An 18,360-nucleotide genomic window follows, 5' to 3' on the forward strand; every position below is an offset into this window, starting at 1 on the left:
TATATTTAGTCTTTGACATTCTTCCTTTCCTTCTTTTTCTTTCCTCCCCATCTCCAATTTCTAATTTAAAAGTTTTAGAAGTGCTCTTTGTTGTGGAGCATTGTTTCTTGTTACTCCAAGGGAACACATTATGCTTTCTTCTAGTGCTGTGATAAAGCTGGTCACCCCAACATCCAGTAATTATGAATATGTGTAATCAAAAATTACCAATCCTTAATCAGAAAGTACATTTTTTCAGTAGGATAATTTGACAGTAAAAATACAGTAAAACTGAGTGAAGGAAAGATTTTGGCTAAACCTGGTAATATCCGTAATGTATGGGGAAATTGTAGTATACATTGATAGATCCCTTGGGAACATGATAGAAACTCTTAAATTACTTCTGGAATGTTTATTAAAACCTTATCTGTTATTTTAAATGGGACAAGGAAGGCAATGTAGCCACCAACTGTTTTTATGGGGATTAATCTATCACAAGTAACAACTTGTATTAACAGTGTGTGGATTCCATTGTAGGAAATTCTGGCCAGCGACCTTGTCAGTACTTGGAGAGAGTAAAAAGGTATAGTAAATTATAGTACATTTTAGTTTCCTCAGTAAATATGCTTTTCTTTAATGTGGGGTATTTGAAATAGCAAAACATTTCCATTTTACTTTGATAGAATAGTAGCCAAGCATGAGTTACTCACTGAAGAACCACACCCTGCCATCAGTATCATTTATTTTTTACAGTTACTGCAGAAGACAGCTTTCCTCTTTGACCTTCATAAATTCTCTTTTTGCAGGTTTTGCCAGCTACAAAAGATGCTTGTTTTGCCTCAGCTGTAGAATGTCTGCAGCAGATCAGGTAATCACTGATTTGTTAAAAAAACACATACATCAAAGTAATAGCTAGTCTATTAAGATATTAATGAGATCTTATCTTTACCTAAGCTCTAAGTGCCCCCTTCACTCCTAGAAGGTGTCACACTCAGCCTGGAGATCAGAAAAGGCTCTTTTGAGACATTTGGCTTACCTTTTACTCTACAAGGCCGTTGTATTTTCAAAAGATGTGGAGAGCCTACCCAGAAATGTATCTACATAATCACATCTTTAGCCAAATGGAAATTAACCAAACTTAATTACTCAGAGAAGAGCATATATTAGGAGAATAAGGTCCTACATGGTTAAAGGGGATAATCTTATGATTTAGTGAATTCTTCCATGTGAACCATAGATAGCTGAGGCATCTTTTCTCAAAGAACCAAGGGATTACTGTAGATATCCCTTCCAGCAACTCATTATGCCTGATGTGTCCAACTTAAGACACGTAAGTCCCAGGAGGGTATATTGTCAAACAGTTAATATTTAATATTAAACAGTTCTATTAAGAAAAATTATAGGATTTTTTTTTTTTTTTTTTTAAATAACAACAGCACAACATTTACCCCGTCAGACAAACTTAAGGTCATCCAACAGACTTTTGAAGAGATCTCTCAGAGTGTCCTGGCATCACTTCAGGAAGACTTTTTGTGGTCCATGGATGACTTGTTTCCTGTTTTCTTATATGTGGTGCTACGGGCCAGGTGACCAACCTTTTCTGACTTGATTATTAGGGACTCATTATTTTAATAAGTGCTTTTTCTGAATTGATGACAGTAATGTGCTCCCCCACTAGAAAAAAAACCATTTCTCTTTACCCATTCCACTATGGTGAGCTGTTCTTTATTTTCCCTTACATAGATTCAGAAGGAGGATGTACATATAAACAGATATAATTCAGTATCTTTTTCTCATTGGGGCAGGATTAGGAATTTAGGCTCTGAGGTACACCTCATTGAGGATCTAATGGACCCATATCTTCAGCATGGGGAACAGGGTATAATGTTCACCACCTTGAAGGTAAGTATAGGTAGTATTTAATCTTCTTTTATCTTAAAATCTGTCCTTAATTTACCATATTATAAATCTGTGATTAAACACTGTCTTCTTTATACAGACATTTAATGAAAACATTAAATGCCTTTAGAGCACATATTGTTAATATTTTAAAATATATTAAAGTAGAATCAGTTACTTATTTTTCAAAATACTAAAGCAAATTACCCAATCTTCCCTATAAATTGATCATTCAAATCAGTAGAAATGCTTATAAAGGTAGACTATCTATATAAATGTAACTCTAGAAAAGAAACAGTAAGGATTTGTAGTGTCCAAAAAAGTATCCATCACCAGAGCTATTTAATGGAGATGAGGGTAAAACAGAGAAGGCAGTGTGTATATAATGAATATGAATTGCATCTTCTCTTTTCCCCATGAATTTACTGTAAACCAGTATGTTACAAATGAGGTTCTGTAATCTGAGTACTCTCTAGGGATTGTTGGAAGTCATTTTAGTTCCCCACCTTGATTTTTCTTAGAGTTTTAGAATAATTCTGAAGTATATTGGAAGAACAACAAATAGAAAATGGCATAAACACTTCTGGAAAAAAAAAGGGAGAATAGATGCACTCTGCCAGTTAGTAAAATATTGTAAAATTACAGTAATTAAGATAGTATGTTATTGTCACAAGAATGGACATTACCCCTAACAGAAGGAATAGACAGGCAAATTAAAATGAGAAAAAACCTAGAATTTAATGTAAGGTTTAGAGCTTGGGTTAGTTGTTTGAACTTTTCAACTGAAATACCATTAACATTCTCCATTAAAACGGCTGAAAAAGGTGGAGGGGCACCTGGGTGGCTCAGTCGTTAAGCATCTGCTCAGGTCATGATCCCAGGGTCCTGGGATTGAGCCCCGCATCAGGCTCCCTGCTCCCCGGGAAGCCTGCTTCCCCCTCTCCCACTCCCCTTGCTTGTGTTCCCTCTCTCGCTGTCTGTCTCTCTGTCAAATAAATAAATAAAATCTTTAAAAATAAATAAAAGGGCTGAAAAAGGTGGAGAAACTGGGGGAAATATTGGCCACCAATGACTTACATTTTTAGTATTTATGTTATATGAAGAGTATCTCTCAACATATCAGCAGGGGAGAAACAAGTGATACATTTATATGTAGGGAAATGCTCAACCTCACTGAAAATTACAGTATTGCAAATTTAAGCAAGATGCCATTTTGAGCCTACTAAATCAGCAAGGATCTTTTAAAATTATAACCAGTGCTGGTAGGGGTATAGTGAAATCAGAACTATGCCCATATTGCTGATAATGCATTAAATAGCAGTCACCCTTTTAGAAAACTGTTGTTGTTAACATCGATATCAACAACATCGAAAAGGTTCTTGGGGTTTGAGTAATCCTACTCCTGGAGATTTATCCTGAGGAATTGAAGAATGGAAAACATACATGGTTTGGCTGAGGTGTTCTTTGTAGTGTGAGTAACTTCCAAACCTGGATACTTCCAGAATCACCTGGGAATGCTTCTTAAAAATTCATTCCTGGAAATTCTGACTCACTGGGTCTGGAATGATGCTTACTCTTAATTTGTAGTTTCTTAAACATACTAGATGATTCCAGTTACAGTTGTTTGTATACCTTATAATGCTCAGCATATTCTAAATGTCCACTCAGTAGTGGCTTAGCCAATTATGGTATTTCTACTTAGTGAAGAATATTAAACAGCTTGTAAAAAGTTTCTTTATTTTAGAATTAGTAGAAGGTGTGCAAAATTTTCTCTCTACTAATTTACAAGTATGCAAAATAGACATTGGATGGGGGACTGGAAGTGAACAGGGAAAAATAAAGCAACTAACTGATTTTGTTGGAGCTAACAGTATTAATCAGACATTTCCTTTCTTTGGTCTCCTGTGCACTGCTATGTTTATGTGGCTTCTTTACAAGTAAATTTTAAATTGTTTTGAACTCTTTTTCAGGCATGTTACTACCAGATCCAGCGTGAGAAGCTTAACTAGGATGCACAACAGCTTGACAACTGGATTATCTGTAGGATGCTTTAGCACCATCTGGCGTCTTCCTATAGTGGCAAAAAAGAATGGTGTTGAAATTAGGACGTTGTGTTATTTTGGTGGTTATTTCGGAGCCTTACTAATGATGATAGCCCTGAGCCCAGAAAAAAAAAAAAAGACTGTATGATTTAAAGGGAGGGTTGAAAAGGAGATCAAATTCAATTAAACCAGTTAAGTCCCCCAAATATCACACATTTACTGTTTGGAAAAAGGACATCCCCTCCTACAGTAAGGAGTATGCCAGCTACGTGAAGTTGTAACGAGAATTCTCAGTACAGCTTCTTACATTGAAGAAGTTAGTAATTTTTTTGAGTTTCAGGTTTGCTGCAGTTACCCCAGGCCCCTTTGCAAGGAGCAGATTGTACTTGAAACTACGTAGCCACACTATGCCTTCCTGAATTCCTTGCAGTCACGTGTGCATCATGCTTCTTTGCTGAGGGAGGGGAAAGAGGACCTTCTAAAACTGCAGTTTTAACTTTTTCTAAGCTTTTCCACCAGGGTATTCATGATGGGAGAGGTTCTATGCAGTGACTACCGCACCCCGACCCCAAACATGGAACACATATAAATAGGAGTCTTCTGCCTCCTGACTAGAAAGAACATAGGAGTTTTGTTCGTGGATTCCTTTCAGTGCTATGGAGTGAATACACTGGAATTCAAACACTGACTCTGAGCTGCTATGGAACCTCACTCGTCCGTGTGCAAATGCTGTATTGCGAGGCCTGTGAATGAGAGCCCGAAGAGCTTTTGCATGTGGGCTGTGTTTTGGAGCAGGACTAAATTCTGGGAAATACCGAAGCAAGGAACTGCATCCATCCTTGACCTCGTGTTCTGGTTCTTCCCTGTACCTCGCACTGAACTCACAGAGGGGAAGAAAAAGGAAACCAGCTTTGGCTTTTCCCATCTCAAAAGTATTGTAACACTTCAACATTTTAGTGTTTTGCCTTTCACCTTTTTTTTTTTTAATGTCCTGTTGTAAATGGTTGGTTTACACTGTACAAGTAACACTAGTAGCTGTTTTGAATAACATAGGTGCTCTTTCTCATCTCATCTCCTACACACCATGGTGAGCATATGGAGTATCCTCCAGATTTATGTTAACATCAGCAGGTGTTAATCAATTTTAAAAAAGGATCATGGTTTCTGCTCTACTTTATAATCAAGACATGTTTATTAAAATACTGTTTCGGAATGTTGGCTGTAATATAACAGCAATTTTCATAATAAAAGACATTCATCTCTATGAGGTTGTTTTATGATTGCGTAAGAAATGACTCGGGCAGCTTAAAAATTTAAAAGAAACCCAGGCTTGGGTGTTTTATTTATTTTATTTATTTTTTTGCCCGAATTGTAATTCATGCCTCTTTGTATTGGCCTCAGAGGTCCCTCTGGGGTTTTAGAGATCTCTGTCTTTAAAATAAACATAAATTCATAATTATAGCACCTTCGCTGACAAAAAAAATTGACTTTCTGATTCTAATATCCCTAGGACAGGGGTCTTAAATCTATTATTTCTTTGAATAAAAGGCATATTTTGATAGTCACTGTTTTTTTTTTTTTTCTCCTGAACAGATTCAGGGAAGGGAAGAGAGAGGATTTAAAATTCTCCTTGGAACTACTATGCATTAATTAGCTACCTCCCAGTTGTAATGTCTTCTCAAGAAGCCTTTCCATGTCACCACTGCGCTCTACCAGAAGGTGGCTGCCCATTATTGGAAAGGAGCCAACACTTGATTAGTTTATGTTAAACACCCTGCATTTCCATTAGAGATTGTTTTGATTTTAGGATAAACACAGATTCCACATTTGGCTTTTAAAGGCAAATTTACTGAATGTCTGATCCCTTAAGAGAGATACAGGGGTAGTTCTAGAAATGAACAAAGACTTGAGACCCACCGAGAAGTTCTCAAATGATGGTAGACTGTCTCAGTTCTAAGAAAAACATGTTTTAACTCATCTTTTTATTGGAGTTTTGAATGGAACTTTCCAGCTACTTTAGGCTCTTGATACTGTACCTTTCAGATGTACCTTTCAGATAGCATAGTAAAACCATAAATTTTCAAATTCTAAATCTAAATCTCCAGGCCACTGTCTATAAATAGAAATACCTAGCACTCCTGCCATAGGTTACAGATCTTTCACATGTGCGGTGAACGCTCATAGCAGCGCCGTGAGGCAGGTATTAGCCCCACCGATTTTGTAGACAAGGAGTGGCTGGGATTTGCTCACTGTTAGAGCTGAGACTCTAACCTAGAACTTCCCTAACTCTAATTCCAGGGCTCTTTCCTACTACTGCTGCCAGAGATGGCACTTCATAGCTGGGTTATGCATTAAAAGATCGTAAGGTGGGGGCGCCTGGGTGCCTCAGTCGGTTGGGCATCCGACTCTTGATTTTGGCTCAGGTCATGATCTCAGGGTTGTGAGATCCAGCCCTGTGTCTCAGGAGGGAGTCTTTTGAGACTCCCTGTCCCTCTCCCTCTCACACTCATGTATGCACTCTCTCTCGCAAATCTTTTTTTTTTTTTTTTTAAAGATTGTAAGGTAAAAAATGAGTTGAGAACTTTTAATAACATTAGGTGTTTATGGTAAAATACAGTGTGCTCAAAACGGTCACAGATGTATCACATTCCCAACTTGCATTTTCATCAACAGTGGAAGGCAAATGAAAGCCACCTGTTTAATTTAGAGTAAAGGGGCTGATAAACCTCTAACAATAGTCATTTGGTCTTTATTCCGATCTGCCCTGCTGTGAGCAGAACCCTTTAGTTTTATTCTGGGTTATCTACTTCCCAGTGTGCTTCCCACCGACTTTCGCACTTAATGTGCTTCGCTGCAATATAAAATTTTCAAATAAAGAAGTAACTCCAATCTGAGATAATGGGTAAGTATTAAGTTGAGGACAGTCACTTGGTAGCGAACCTTCCAGAAGGAACTTTTTACAGGCCTCATTATTATTGGCTGAAGGGTCTTCCATCATATTCTCCTCATAACGTGAGACAATAAGGTTAATAGGTCAGCTTACTCTCTGGTATCTCCAAAGTTTTTCCTTTCATTAAAAATGCTATTGTCTGTTGGGGGGTGTCTGTTATGGAATGGTCAACAAAAATAATTTTTTTTGGTGTTAACTATGTGGTGGCATTTTGAGAGAAAATACCACAGTGAAGGTTGAAAATGATATAAATTAGACCTCCCAGTGTAAGGAATACTTAAGATTTGTGACAGGGGAAGCTTATGAGTAACTTAGTGGTTAGGCTGGGTTAGGCTTCTGTGGATTAAATCAAAGAGGATGTGCAGAGATTTTGTCTAGAACAGTGAGGTGACTTTGGCAGCTAATAGCCCACTAGTATTTTCTACCAAAGCTTTTCTCTGGATAGGAGCAATATTGCATGTTTGCGGTCTTGCAGGTAAGAAACTCTGTCAAATGATCCTCAGTTACCAGAAGAGATGTATAAATGTCCGTGCTTCTGTCAATTTTTAATAGCTACAAATAAAAATCTGGGTAATTCAAATGGTTTAGTTTCATTGTAACCCAAATCATATGGAGAATTCTGTGATTTTGGAAGAGCAGGTTTTGCTTTGGGAAACTGTTTAAGTATGGAATAATGAGTTGTCATGCAGACAGTAAAACTGACCATTTGTTCTAGCCCTAGTCAACAGCATTTTGACCCACAGGAAGCTGGGCCATTTTTGTATGGGCTGTTACTTATCATTAAGTTTTCAAGTGCTTTTTCAGGCTTTGTCTAGTAGGAAGCATTTTTTTTTTTTTTTTTTTTTTTGAAAAAAGAGCTTAATAGGGGTAGGGGGAATGATTAATAGTTATACTATATTTTAACAAGTTCATGGAAATACTGATTTTTAAAGTAATATTTAGGACAAATTCTTTATGAGTCCATAACACTAATGCAGCTTCTCAGTTAATAAGACCTGGGGATTCCTTCCTCTGTTATTTAATTAGTCCAGAATTGCATATTGTTGGGTATCGACTTACTTGCAGCCTCAATTATGAATTCTCGTTCTCATGACAGCAGAAATAGGTAAGTTCTAACTGACAAACTTGGTCCAGAAGTCATGAAAAGGCAAGGAAGAGGGATTCTAGTCCTTTGCCAGGCACTCATATTTTTCAGGTCTAGTCCTGGAAACAAAAGAGGAAAACTTTTGATTTTACTACTTGTTAACTCTACCGAATACCCGTTTGGATGTCAGATTCCACGTCTGAAAAACGAAAGTTTTTCAAAGTTTGATAGGGAAGGAGGTTGAAATCAATATAACCAGGCTGAGGAAAAGAGGAAGGGCACAGGCCTCTGGAGTCAGCGGCTCCCACCTCAGGATTGACGTCCCAGCCGCTCTCCCTGGGGAAGTATCGGCCTTTTACTTCCATATTTTGGCCTCCCATTTTTCCTCCCCTTCTCAACAACTGGAAATACAGCCCAGACCCTGCTACAGGTGCCGAGGCTTCTGCGTGAACCAGAAAGCACGAGGTCCACCTTCCAGACCCTCTGCAGACATGACCCACACAGAAGCCGGACACTGAGCGGGTTAATGCGTAAGAGAATTGTGAAGCGGATTGTGAACTGAAGCATTGCCATAGTTTTCATAGACATCTGGAGAGAGGGAAAACCATTTTCTGAGGTTTCCTTCTATGATTTTTTGTCTTACCTTGGGCTAATACCAGGGACTCCATGGCTTAAACAACAGATTTTTTTTTCTTTCAGTTCTGAAAGCTGGAAGCCTGAGATTAGAGTATGAGCATGGGTGGGTTGTGGTGTGGTCCTTCTTCCCAGCTTGAAGAGAGGCTCCTCGCCGTGTCCTCACCTGGCAGGGAGATTCACAGAGAGCAAGCTCTCTGGTGTCTCTTCTTACAAGGGCATTAATGCCATCATGGGGACCCCACCCTCATGGCCTCATCTCAGCCTAATATCTCCTAAAGGTCCCACCTCCAAATACCAGCACAGTGGGGTTGGGGCTCCAACATCTGAATTTGGGGGAACACATTTCAGTCCACAGCAGTTTGTCACAGGAACCTGATGGTGACCACCATGTTTAGAATTCACCTAAGTTGTGGAGATGAAAATCACTGTTTATGCCTCCGTGGGTGAGGAGCTTTTAGTCAACATGAGCTTTTGAGAATATATGAACTCGTTATCTGCAACCCTAGAGTTAGCAGTAGATTTATTGGAAGCTATGTTAATAATTAAAACTCACTCTAGAAATCACAGTCTATCTGTAAATCTCCCTCACAAACCAGGTCATCTCAGGAATGCGCAGTCTGGTATCCCCGGCTGCAGCATGGACAGGCCTAATCTGGCGCACTGGCATTTGGGCATTAATGTGGAAGAAATGTGGTCTACCTTACTTACGATGCACAGATAGTAGTTGGCTCGTTTAATCTGTACTTCCTCTCCAAGGACGTAATTTGTGAACCGCCCTTTGGGTAGCATTTCCAGCAGCTTCTTGAATATGATGGCTTGGTGTCAGACCCATCTGTTTGCTCTGACTTTTGTCTATCTGGAAGACACTCCACCTCCCTTTTCAATTCCCTACCCTCCATGCTCCCCTCTTGGGAGGAAGGTGAGTCATACATGCAAATGTGCTAAATGATTCAACAGAGGCTCAAAAACTAGAACACAGGAAAATGGCAGGGTTTAACCTAACTCAGTTGAGGCTGGGCAGGGCAGGCGGTGGTGAGCATGGCAAAAGCATGTGATGTCAGGTTTTGGAAGAGTCTAGCAAACTAGAATACTTCAGTGTGACTGGGAAAGAATGTGTATGGGAGAGTTGTTTAAAATTCTCCAACAGCTTGCTTTCTCACTGGGAATTTAGAGACAACACAATAATGATCTGTCTTTTTCGAGATAGCCTCCCTGGTTCAACCCCACAATCTGTCTAAATTCTAGGCAGGGGTTCTCAACCATATCAGATGCAATATCCCAGTCTCTAACAACTAATTTGCAATACTCCTTTTTAAAAAAAATCCCGATTTATCCTTTATTATCCTACTTGGATAACAAATGTTGTTGGTGCCCTACCCACAGACCATTGGTCCTTACAGTTTTGGTGCAACCCAGGCCGAATTCGAACAGCCAGCCCCTGCACTCACTACCTGAGAGCATGCATGTGGGAGGCCAGAAGGGCTAGAAGTAATGTTCTCTGGCAAAAGCCCTCAACCAATGACGAGCAGCACTGGTGTATAAATACCCCCACTTTCTTGTACCTTATTCCCCCAAGGGCTTAAGCTCCATAATGCCCAGAGTGGTTACTTGCTTGATACACCTCTCACTGGCTTTTTCCCCGGCCTTGTCTCAATATCCCACTCTGCTGCTGGTGTTTCCCAGGATCACTTTGCAAACAAATCATCCCACTAGAATCCTTGCTCTGATTCTGGGGAAACCCAAAATAAGACACTTCCTTACACACAACTTCAAAAAAAGAAAATCTATCTGTATCGTGCCCTAGTAATAAGATGTTAAATAAATGTTGTCAATAAGACATTGTATATTTCAACATGTAAATATGAAATACCACTACACCAAAAGATATAATGAAACAACATGTTTGCACTTATTAAAAAATCCAGCCAGGGACGCAGATACAGCCTCATAGTGGTGTGTTATAGTGATACCCTAAATGCTTATGTTTTTAGGATTCTAATGGGATGATTTGTTCGGAAAGTGATCCCAGGAAACACCAGTAGCTGAGTGGGATATTAAGACAAGGCAAGGGGGAAAAGCCAGTGAGAGGTGTATCAAGCAAAACAGCTTTACCATTATCGACATGATTTTCTGAAACGGTGAACAACTTGATATAGTCCAAGCAAAACAAAGTAAATTCATTTCTCAATTACGGTAGTAGCATTGCAGAAAATTCAACGTATGTTGAAATAATGCCAAAATACTTTGTGTTTTTAGGTAAAGAAAAGTTGGGTTCTAGGCTCTGATAATTAATTATAAGGGTGTTTGGAGTTTTTTTTTTAAGCAACATGAAAGTCCAGTGAGGTGTTTTCAAGTTATACCAGGGTATAAGGTGATTTTTCACCGTATAAGGCAACTTCTGTGAAACTTCCACAAAGAACAGTGAGCATGTTCCCTTTGCCCTCATTTTCTTAACCCTCATTTTGCTGGCTGAAAAGTAGAAGTGATGGCCGGAGCTCCAGCCACCATTTTGGAGCAGGAAGATGGGAACCACACCATACCCCAGGAAGGCAGAGCAGCGAGCTGGAAGGAGCCCATTCTCTGAGCACTTTGTGGAGCAAGGCTGCCCTACCAACCCTGAACTGTCTCTGCCTCTACACTTTTACATAAGCAAGATATAAACTTCTACCCTGTTTAACCACTATTATTTTGGGTTTCTGTTTCTTGAAACTAATCCTTCCCAAAGCCACATAGAAAATAACCTTTAAGAGTATGCCTCAGATGTAACCATGCCTCTTGCCATTGTGATTGGTGCCACGAAGAACTGTAGGTACAATGAGAGGGAACATGGCACCTGAGTGGCGTCAGGCCAGGGAAGGCTCTTCTGAGCTCTGAAGGATGGTAAAATTAACTGGGTGAGAAATAAATATTTGTTTGTCACTTGTTTAAAAAAAAAAGAGAGAGAGAGTGGGAGGAGTGTTCCCTGAAATAGTAATGCTCTCTCATAGGGCTGGTTAATTTAGAGAGTGAGCTCTACAGGGCAAGTGTTTTGTTTGATATGGGTCCCTGGGTGCAGCACGGTGCTCGACTTGCTCAAATAAATGCTGTTGAAAACATATTCCAGTGCGTGAGAGCTGCAGGGCCAGCGTGACCGGAGTGAGCTGTGTGCTGTTCACGGTCTGCTCCCAGGGCTGAATTCCATCCGAAAGCTTGGGCAGGAAGGATACAGTCAGACAAAGGAGCAGATCCACTGGACAAGGAGAACATGAAACCCTCTACGGCAACCAATCCGGAGAATGGTATGTGGTGCCTGGACTCCTTTCTGGATCAGAAAGGCCTTATAACATCACTGTAGATATGAGATCAAATTTAGGGGCAGGGGTTCTGATAGATTTATTGTAATTCTTTTAAGGAACTTGTTGGACACTTCAGAGTGTCCTACTACCTCTATTAGTGATGATTCTAAGCAGTTTTCAAGGCAGGAAGGAAAGAAATCGGCACAGTGGGTTCAGAACCTCCTTTTTTCTCTTATCCCACAATGTTTTATTTAAACTTAGAATTTCACAACTTGTTCACATTCAAAATATCACTACAACAAATAGAATGCCTATGAAAACATGTAAAAAAATCCAGCATTCATTAAAATCTGTTCAGTTTCTTTAATCAGTGGAATCCTGAGATTTGTATTAAACACCTATTGGCAGGTAGAGTCAGGTTTTTTTTGTTTTTCTTTTTAAGATTATTTATTATTTATTTGAGAAAGAGGGCACAAGCAGAGGGAAGGGCAGAGGGAGAGGAAGAGGGAGAGAGCATCTCAAGCAGACTCCTTGCTGAGGGCAGAGCCCAACTCAAGGCTCAAATCCATGACCCTGAGATCATGACCTGAGCCGAAACCAAGAGTCCAACACTTAACCCATTGAGCCACCCAGGTGCCCTGGCCATTAGAGTTTTTCAATAACACTTCCAATAAAAACTTTCAGAAAGTGTGAAGACAAATGACTATGTTTGAATTAGAGAAGGAGGATCCAGAAAACAACGAGATAATTTTGGAATAAACCAAAGGCTGATAAGGTGGGGGAAAGGAAAGAATATTGCTCTCATAAAATCTGACATCTGTAAATGATCTATTATTTCATCTAAATTTAGCCACAACCCTATGGGAAAGCTAGCATATTATTTTGCCACAAGGAAACTGGGTTTCAGAGAGTTGGATGACTTTCTGAAGTTCACACAGTGATAGAACCAGAGCTTTTGGCCTTAAACCCAGCGTCATCTCATTCCTCAGGAGCCCCTGTGACCCATCCCAGGAGTCTGAGTTGTCTTTCACACTCACACCTGCCTTTCTTCACCTCCACCGGCCACTCCACCTCTGTCCTCTCCCTTTTCCAGGTCTCTCCCAGATCCTGAGGCTTGTGCTGCGAGAGCTGAATCTGTTCTACAGCCGAGATGTGAACGGAGTGTGTCTCCTATATGATCTTCTCCATTCCCCATGGCTGCAGGCTCTGCTAAAGGTGTGCACCCCATTACCTGGAGGCCTCTGCTTACTGTGGGAGCTGAAACTGCTCACCCAACTGTGCCACTCACTCACTGGTCAGGTGGCAGGAGATTTCAACTTGGTAAAAGTTCTTAGAAGGCAATTCTTTCGTGTGTTCTGAGAATTTCCAACATGGGTGTGGGGGTACGAGGGGATGTCTGTAATTCATCTCAATTCTGACACTATCTATCCGGACATAGCATCAGATCCTATAGGGTAAGGGCTCGGTCTCCCGGGACTGCTGCCCCCTCCCCCCATGTCAGACGCCAGTCACAAGCCCAGGCTGTTACCTGTACTTCTGACCAACTGTCTATAAATCAGAGGTTCCCTAGACCTCCTCCTTGGGTGTGATTAATTTGCTACAGCCCACAGACTCAGAGAAACATTTTACTTGCTAGATTACCAGTTTATTATAAAAGGATATTACTCAGGAACAGCCAGACGGAAGAAATAAAGACGGCAAGGCATGTGGGAAGGGGTGCGGAGCTTCCATGCCCCCTCCACTCTCCCCTAGATTTCCACAAGGTCACCAAACCAGAAATTCTAACAAACCCAGTCCTTTGGGGCTTTTCTGGAGGCTTCATTACGTAAGCACAGGTGATTAAGTCATTAGTCAATGGGGATTGATTCAACCTTCAACCCCTTCTCTGTTCCCTGGAGGTGGAGGTGGGGGTAGGGGGTGGACTGAAAATTCCAACAGTCTAATTACATGGTTGGTTCTCCTGGCAACCTGCCTTTAACCTTAGGTGCATTCCAGAAATCACCTCATTAACATAAAAAAAGGCATCTTTGTCACTTTCCTCACTTAGGAAATTCCAAGGGTTTTAAGAGCTCTGAGCCAGAATCAGGACCAAATATATAATTCTTATATACATCACAGTATCAAAGCAATCCTCAGAGAAGAGCTACACAAACCTCTTAGCTTACAAAGGATGAATTTAGGTGGGAAAGTATATGGCAGTTCCTCTTTTCTCCCCCAGTTCCTTTTCTTCCAGAGGACCCTGGGATCACAAAGTGGCCACCACAAATGGCCATCGACAGCACCCTTAGCATCTGTCTACAACCCTTTGTCCTTGAGGCTAAAACTCAGGACAAATAAAATGCTTTAAAAAAAATTGTTCCTTTTTGGGGTATCTGGGTGGCTCAGTTGGTTGAGCATCTGACTCTTGGTTTCGGCTCAGGTCGTGATCTCATGGGTTGTGGGATCGAGCCCCACCTTGGGCTCCCAGCTCAGCGGGGAGTCTGTTGGAGAGTCTCACCCTCTGCCCCTCCCCCCACTCTCTCAAATAAATAAATAAATAAATCTTTAAAAAAATATTCCTCTTTGTTTCTTAAAATCAGGAAATAAGATATCTACAGTTCTGTTTAGGTATCTTAAATTTTTCTTATCCTGAAAATTTCTTTTTTAAAAATTTGGCTAAAATTTCATGCACTGTACAATAGCATCTACTATCTGATTATAATTTTGTTCAAATGCTTTTTTTTCAATTGACTACTTTTAATCCTTTTGTTACTCATTCTTTTTTTTTTATTATGTTATGTTAGTCAACATACATTACATCATTAGTTTTTGATGTAGTGTTCCATGATTCATTGTTTGCATATAACACCGGTGCTCCATGTAATACATGCCCTCCTTAATACCCATCACCGAGCTAACCCATCCCCCCACCTCCCTCCTCTCTGAAACCCTCAGTTTCAGTCTCTCATGATTCATCTCCCCCTATGATTCCCCCCCTTCATTTTTCCCTTCCTTTTCCTAATGTCCTCCATGCTCTTCCTTATGTTCCACATATAAGTGAAACCATATGATAATTGTCTTTCTCTGCTTGACTTATTTCACTTAGCATAATCTCCTCCAGTCCCATCCATGTTGATGCAAATGTTGGGTATTCATCCTTTCTGATGGCTGAGTAATATTCCATTGTACATATGGACCACATCTTCTTTATCTGTTCATCTGTTGAAGGGCATCTCGGCTCTTTCCACAGTTTGGCTATTGTGGACATTGCTGCTATGAACATTGGGGTGCATATGGCCCTTCTTTTCACTACATCTGTGTCTTTGGGGTAAATACCCAGTAGTGCATAGGGTAGCTCTATTTTTAACTTTTTGAGGAACCTCCACACTGTTTTCCAAAGTGGCTGTACCAACTTGCATTCCCACCAACAGTGTAAGAGGGTTCCCCTTTCTCCACATCCTCTCCAACATTTGTTGTTTCCTGCCTTGTCAATTTTTGCCATCCTAACTGGTGTAAGGTGGTACCTCAATGTGGTTTTGATTTGAATTTCCCTGATGGCTAATGATGTTGAATATTTTTTTCATGTGTCTGTTAGCCATTTGTATGTCTTCTTTGGAGAAGTGTCTGTTCATGTCTTCTGCCCATTTTTTGACTTGATTATTTGTTTTTTGGGTGTTGAGTTTGAAAAGTCCTTTATAAATCTTGGATACCTGCCCTTTATCTGTAGTGTCATTTGCAAATATCTTCTCCCATTCTGTGGGTTGCCTCTTTGTTTTGTTGACTGTTTCCTTTGCTTGCAAAAGCTTCTTATCTTGATGAAGTCCCAAAATTTCATTTTCGCTTTTGTTTCCCTTGCCTTTGGACATGTGTCTTAAAAGAAGTTGCTGCGGCTGATGTTGAAGAGGTTACCGCCTATGTTCTCCTCTAGGATTTTGATGGATTCCTGTCTCACACTGAGGTCTTTCATCCATTTAGAGTTTATCTTTGTGCATGGTGTAAGAGAATGGTCGAATTTCATTCTTCTGTATATAGCTGTCCAATTTTCCCAGCACCATTTATTGAAGAGACTGTCTTTTTTCCTGCTTTGTCAAAGATTAGTTGACCATAGAGTTGAGGGTCCATATCTGGGCTCTCTATTCTGTTCCATTGATCTGTGTGTCTGTTTTTGTGCCAGTCTTGGTGTCTTGGTGATCACAGCTTTGTAATATAACTTGAAATCAGGCAACGTGATGCCCCCAGCTTTGTTTTTCTTTTTCAACATTTCCTTGGTGATTCGAGGTCTTTTCTGGTTCCATACAAATTTTAGGATTGTTTGTTCCAGCATTTTGAAAAATGCCATTGGTATTTTGATTGGGATGGCATTGAAAGTATAGATTGCCCTGGGCAGCATAGGCATTTTAACATTTATTCTTCCGATCCATGAGCATGGAATGTTTTTCCATCTTTTTGTGTCTTCTTCAATTTCTTTCATGAGTGTTCTGTAGTTTATAGAGTATAGATCCTTACCTCTTTGGTTAGGTTTATTCCAAGCTATCTTATGGTTTTTGGTGCAATTGTAAATGGGATCGATTCCTTAATTTCTCTTTCTTCTGTTTCATTGTTAGTGTATAGAAATGCAACTGATTTCTGTGCATTGATTTCATATCCTGCCATTTTGCTGAATTCCTGTAGGAGTTCTAGCTATTTTGGGGTTGAGTCTTTTGGATTTTCCACATAAAGTATCATGTCATCTGTGAAGAGAGAGAATTTGACCTGGTCATGACTGTTGGATCCTATCATCTAGGCTCTTGTTGAGAATTTGGCATCCATATTCATCAGGGATATTGGTGTGTAATTCTCCTTTTTGAGGGGGTCTTTGCCTGGTTTGGGGATTAAGGTAATGCTGGCCTCATAGAATGAGTCTGGAGCTTTCCTTCTGTTTCTATTTTTTGAAATAGCTTCAGGAGAATAGGTATTATTTCTTCTTTGAATGTTTGGTAGAATTCCCCTGGGAATCCATCAGGCTCTGGACTCTTGTTTTTGGGGAGGTTTTTGACCGATGCTTCAATTTCGTTACTGGTTATTGGTCTATTCAGGTTGTCAGTTTTTTCCTGTGTCAGTCTTGGTAGTTTATAGGTTTCTGGGAAGGCATCCATTTCTTCCAGGTTGCTTAATTTATTGGCATATATTTGTTGATAATAATTTCTAATAATTGTTTCTATTTCCTTGGTGTTAGTGGTGATCTCTCCCCTTTCATTCATAATTTTATTAATTTGGGTCCTTTCTCTTTTCTTTTGGATAAGTCTGGCCAGTGTTTTATTGGTCTTATTAATTCTTTCAAAGAACCAGCTTCTAGTTTCATTGATCTGCTCTACTGTGTTTCTGGTTTCTAATTCATTGATTTCTGCTCTAATCTTAATTATTTCTCTTCTCCTGCATGGCTTAGACTTTATTTGTTGTCTTTCTCCAGTTCTTTAAGGTGTAAAGTTAGTTTGTGTATTCGGGCTTTTTCTATTTTTTTGAATGAGGCTTGGATGGCTACGTATTTCCCCCTTAGGACCGCCTTTGCAGTATTCCATAGGTTTTAGACTGATGTGTTTTCGTTCTCATTGGTTTCCATGAATTGTTTAAGTTCTTCTTTGATTTCCTGGTTGACCCAGATAGTCTTAAGCAGGATGGTCTTTAGCTTCCAAGTGTTTAAATTTCTTCCAAATTTTTTCTTGTGATTGAGTTCCAGTTTCAAAGCATTGTGGTCTGAGAATATGCAGGAAATAATCTGTCTTTTGGTATCAGTTGAGACCTGATTTGTGACCCAGTATGTGGTCTATTCTGGAGAAAGTTCCATGTGTGCTCGAGAAGGATGAGTATTCTGTTGTTCTAGGGTGGAATGTTCTGTATATATCTATGAGGTCCGTCTGGTCCAGTGTGTCATTCAAAGCTCTTGTTTCTTTGTTGATTTTTTGCTTAGATGATCTGTCTATTGCTGAGAGTGGAGTGTTGAGGTCTCCTACTATTAACGTATTATTATCAATATGTCTCTTTATTTTGGTTAAGAGTTGGCTTATGTAGTTGGCTGCTCCCATGTTGGGGACATAGATATTTACAATTGTTAGATCTTCTTGTTGGATAGACCCTTTAAGAATGATATAGTGTCCCTCTGGATCTCTTACTACCATCTTTAGCTTAAAATCTAATTTGTCTGATATGAGAATTGTTACCCCAGCTTTCTTTTGAGATCCGTTGGCATGAAAAATGGTTCTCCATCCCCTCACTTTCAGTCTGGATGTATCTTTAGGTTCAAAATGGGTCTCTTGTAGACAGCATATGGATGGGTCCTGTCTTTTTATCCAATCTACAACCCTGTGCCGTTTCATGGGAGCATTTAGGCTGTTCACGTTGAGAGTGATTATTGAAAGATATAATTTTATTGTTATCATGTTGCCTGTGAAGTCCTTGTTTCTATAGATTGTCTCTGTAAAGTTCTGTTCTATATCACTTTTGGGGCCTTTCTCCTTTTATAGAACCCCCCTTAATATT

The 18,360-nt window shown here is 39.9% G+C and overlaps 2 protein-coding genes across 6 annotated transcripts in view; both read left to right on the forward strand.

The window, feature by feature from the left end:
- ALS2 (alsin Rho guanine nucleotide exchange factor ALS2) overlaps window positions 1–7,642 on the forward strand; it is a 77,151-nt gene extending 69,509 nt beyond the window's left edge. For all 5 annotated transcript variants that reach the window (XM_032404571.1, XM_032404564.1, XM_032404584.1 and 2 more), the window contains exons 30-34: window positions 517–562; window positions 786–847; window positions 1,416–1,565; window positions 1,785–1,881; window positions 3,849–7,642. In XM_032404571.1, the coding sequence (XP_032260462.1) occupies window positions 517–562; window positions 786–847; window positions 1,416–1,565; window positions 1,785–1,881; window positions 3,849–3,887 (394 nt within the window). In that variant the 3' untranslated portion in view covers window positions 3,888–7,642. The remainder of the gene's footprint in view (window positions 1–516; window positions 563–785; window positions 848–1,415; window positions 1,566–1,784; window positions 1,882–3,848) is intronic.
- Window positions 7,643–11,358: 3,716 nt separating this feature from the next.
- The window catches only part of MPP4 (membrane palmitoylated protein 4), a 44,800-nt gene continuing 37,798 nt past the window's right edge, over window positions 11,359–18,360 (forward strand). Inside the window, exons 1-3 of the mRNA XM_032402501.1 lie at window positions 11,359–11,395; window positions 11,731–11,868; window positions 12,959–13,080. Of these exons, the coding sequence (XP_032258392.1) occupies window positions 11,359–11,395; window positions 11,731–11,868; window positions 12,959–13,080 (297 nt within the window). The remainder of the gene's footprint in view (window positions 11,396–11,730; window positions 11,869–12,958; window positions 13,081–18,360) is intronic.

Source organism: Phoca vitulina, unplaced genomic scaffold, assembly GCF_004348235.1.
Source record: "Phoca vitulina isolate PV1807 unplaced genomic scaffold, GSC_HSeal_1.0 scaffold1, whole genome shotgun sequence".
Classification (NCBI taxonomy): domain Eukaryota; kingdom Metazoa; phylum Chordata; class Mammalia; order Carnivora; family Phocidae; genus Phoca; species Phoca vitulina.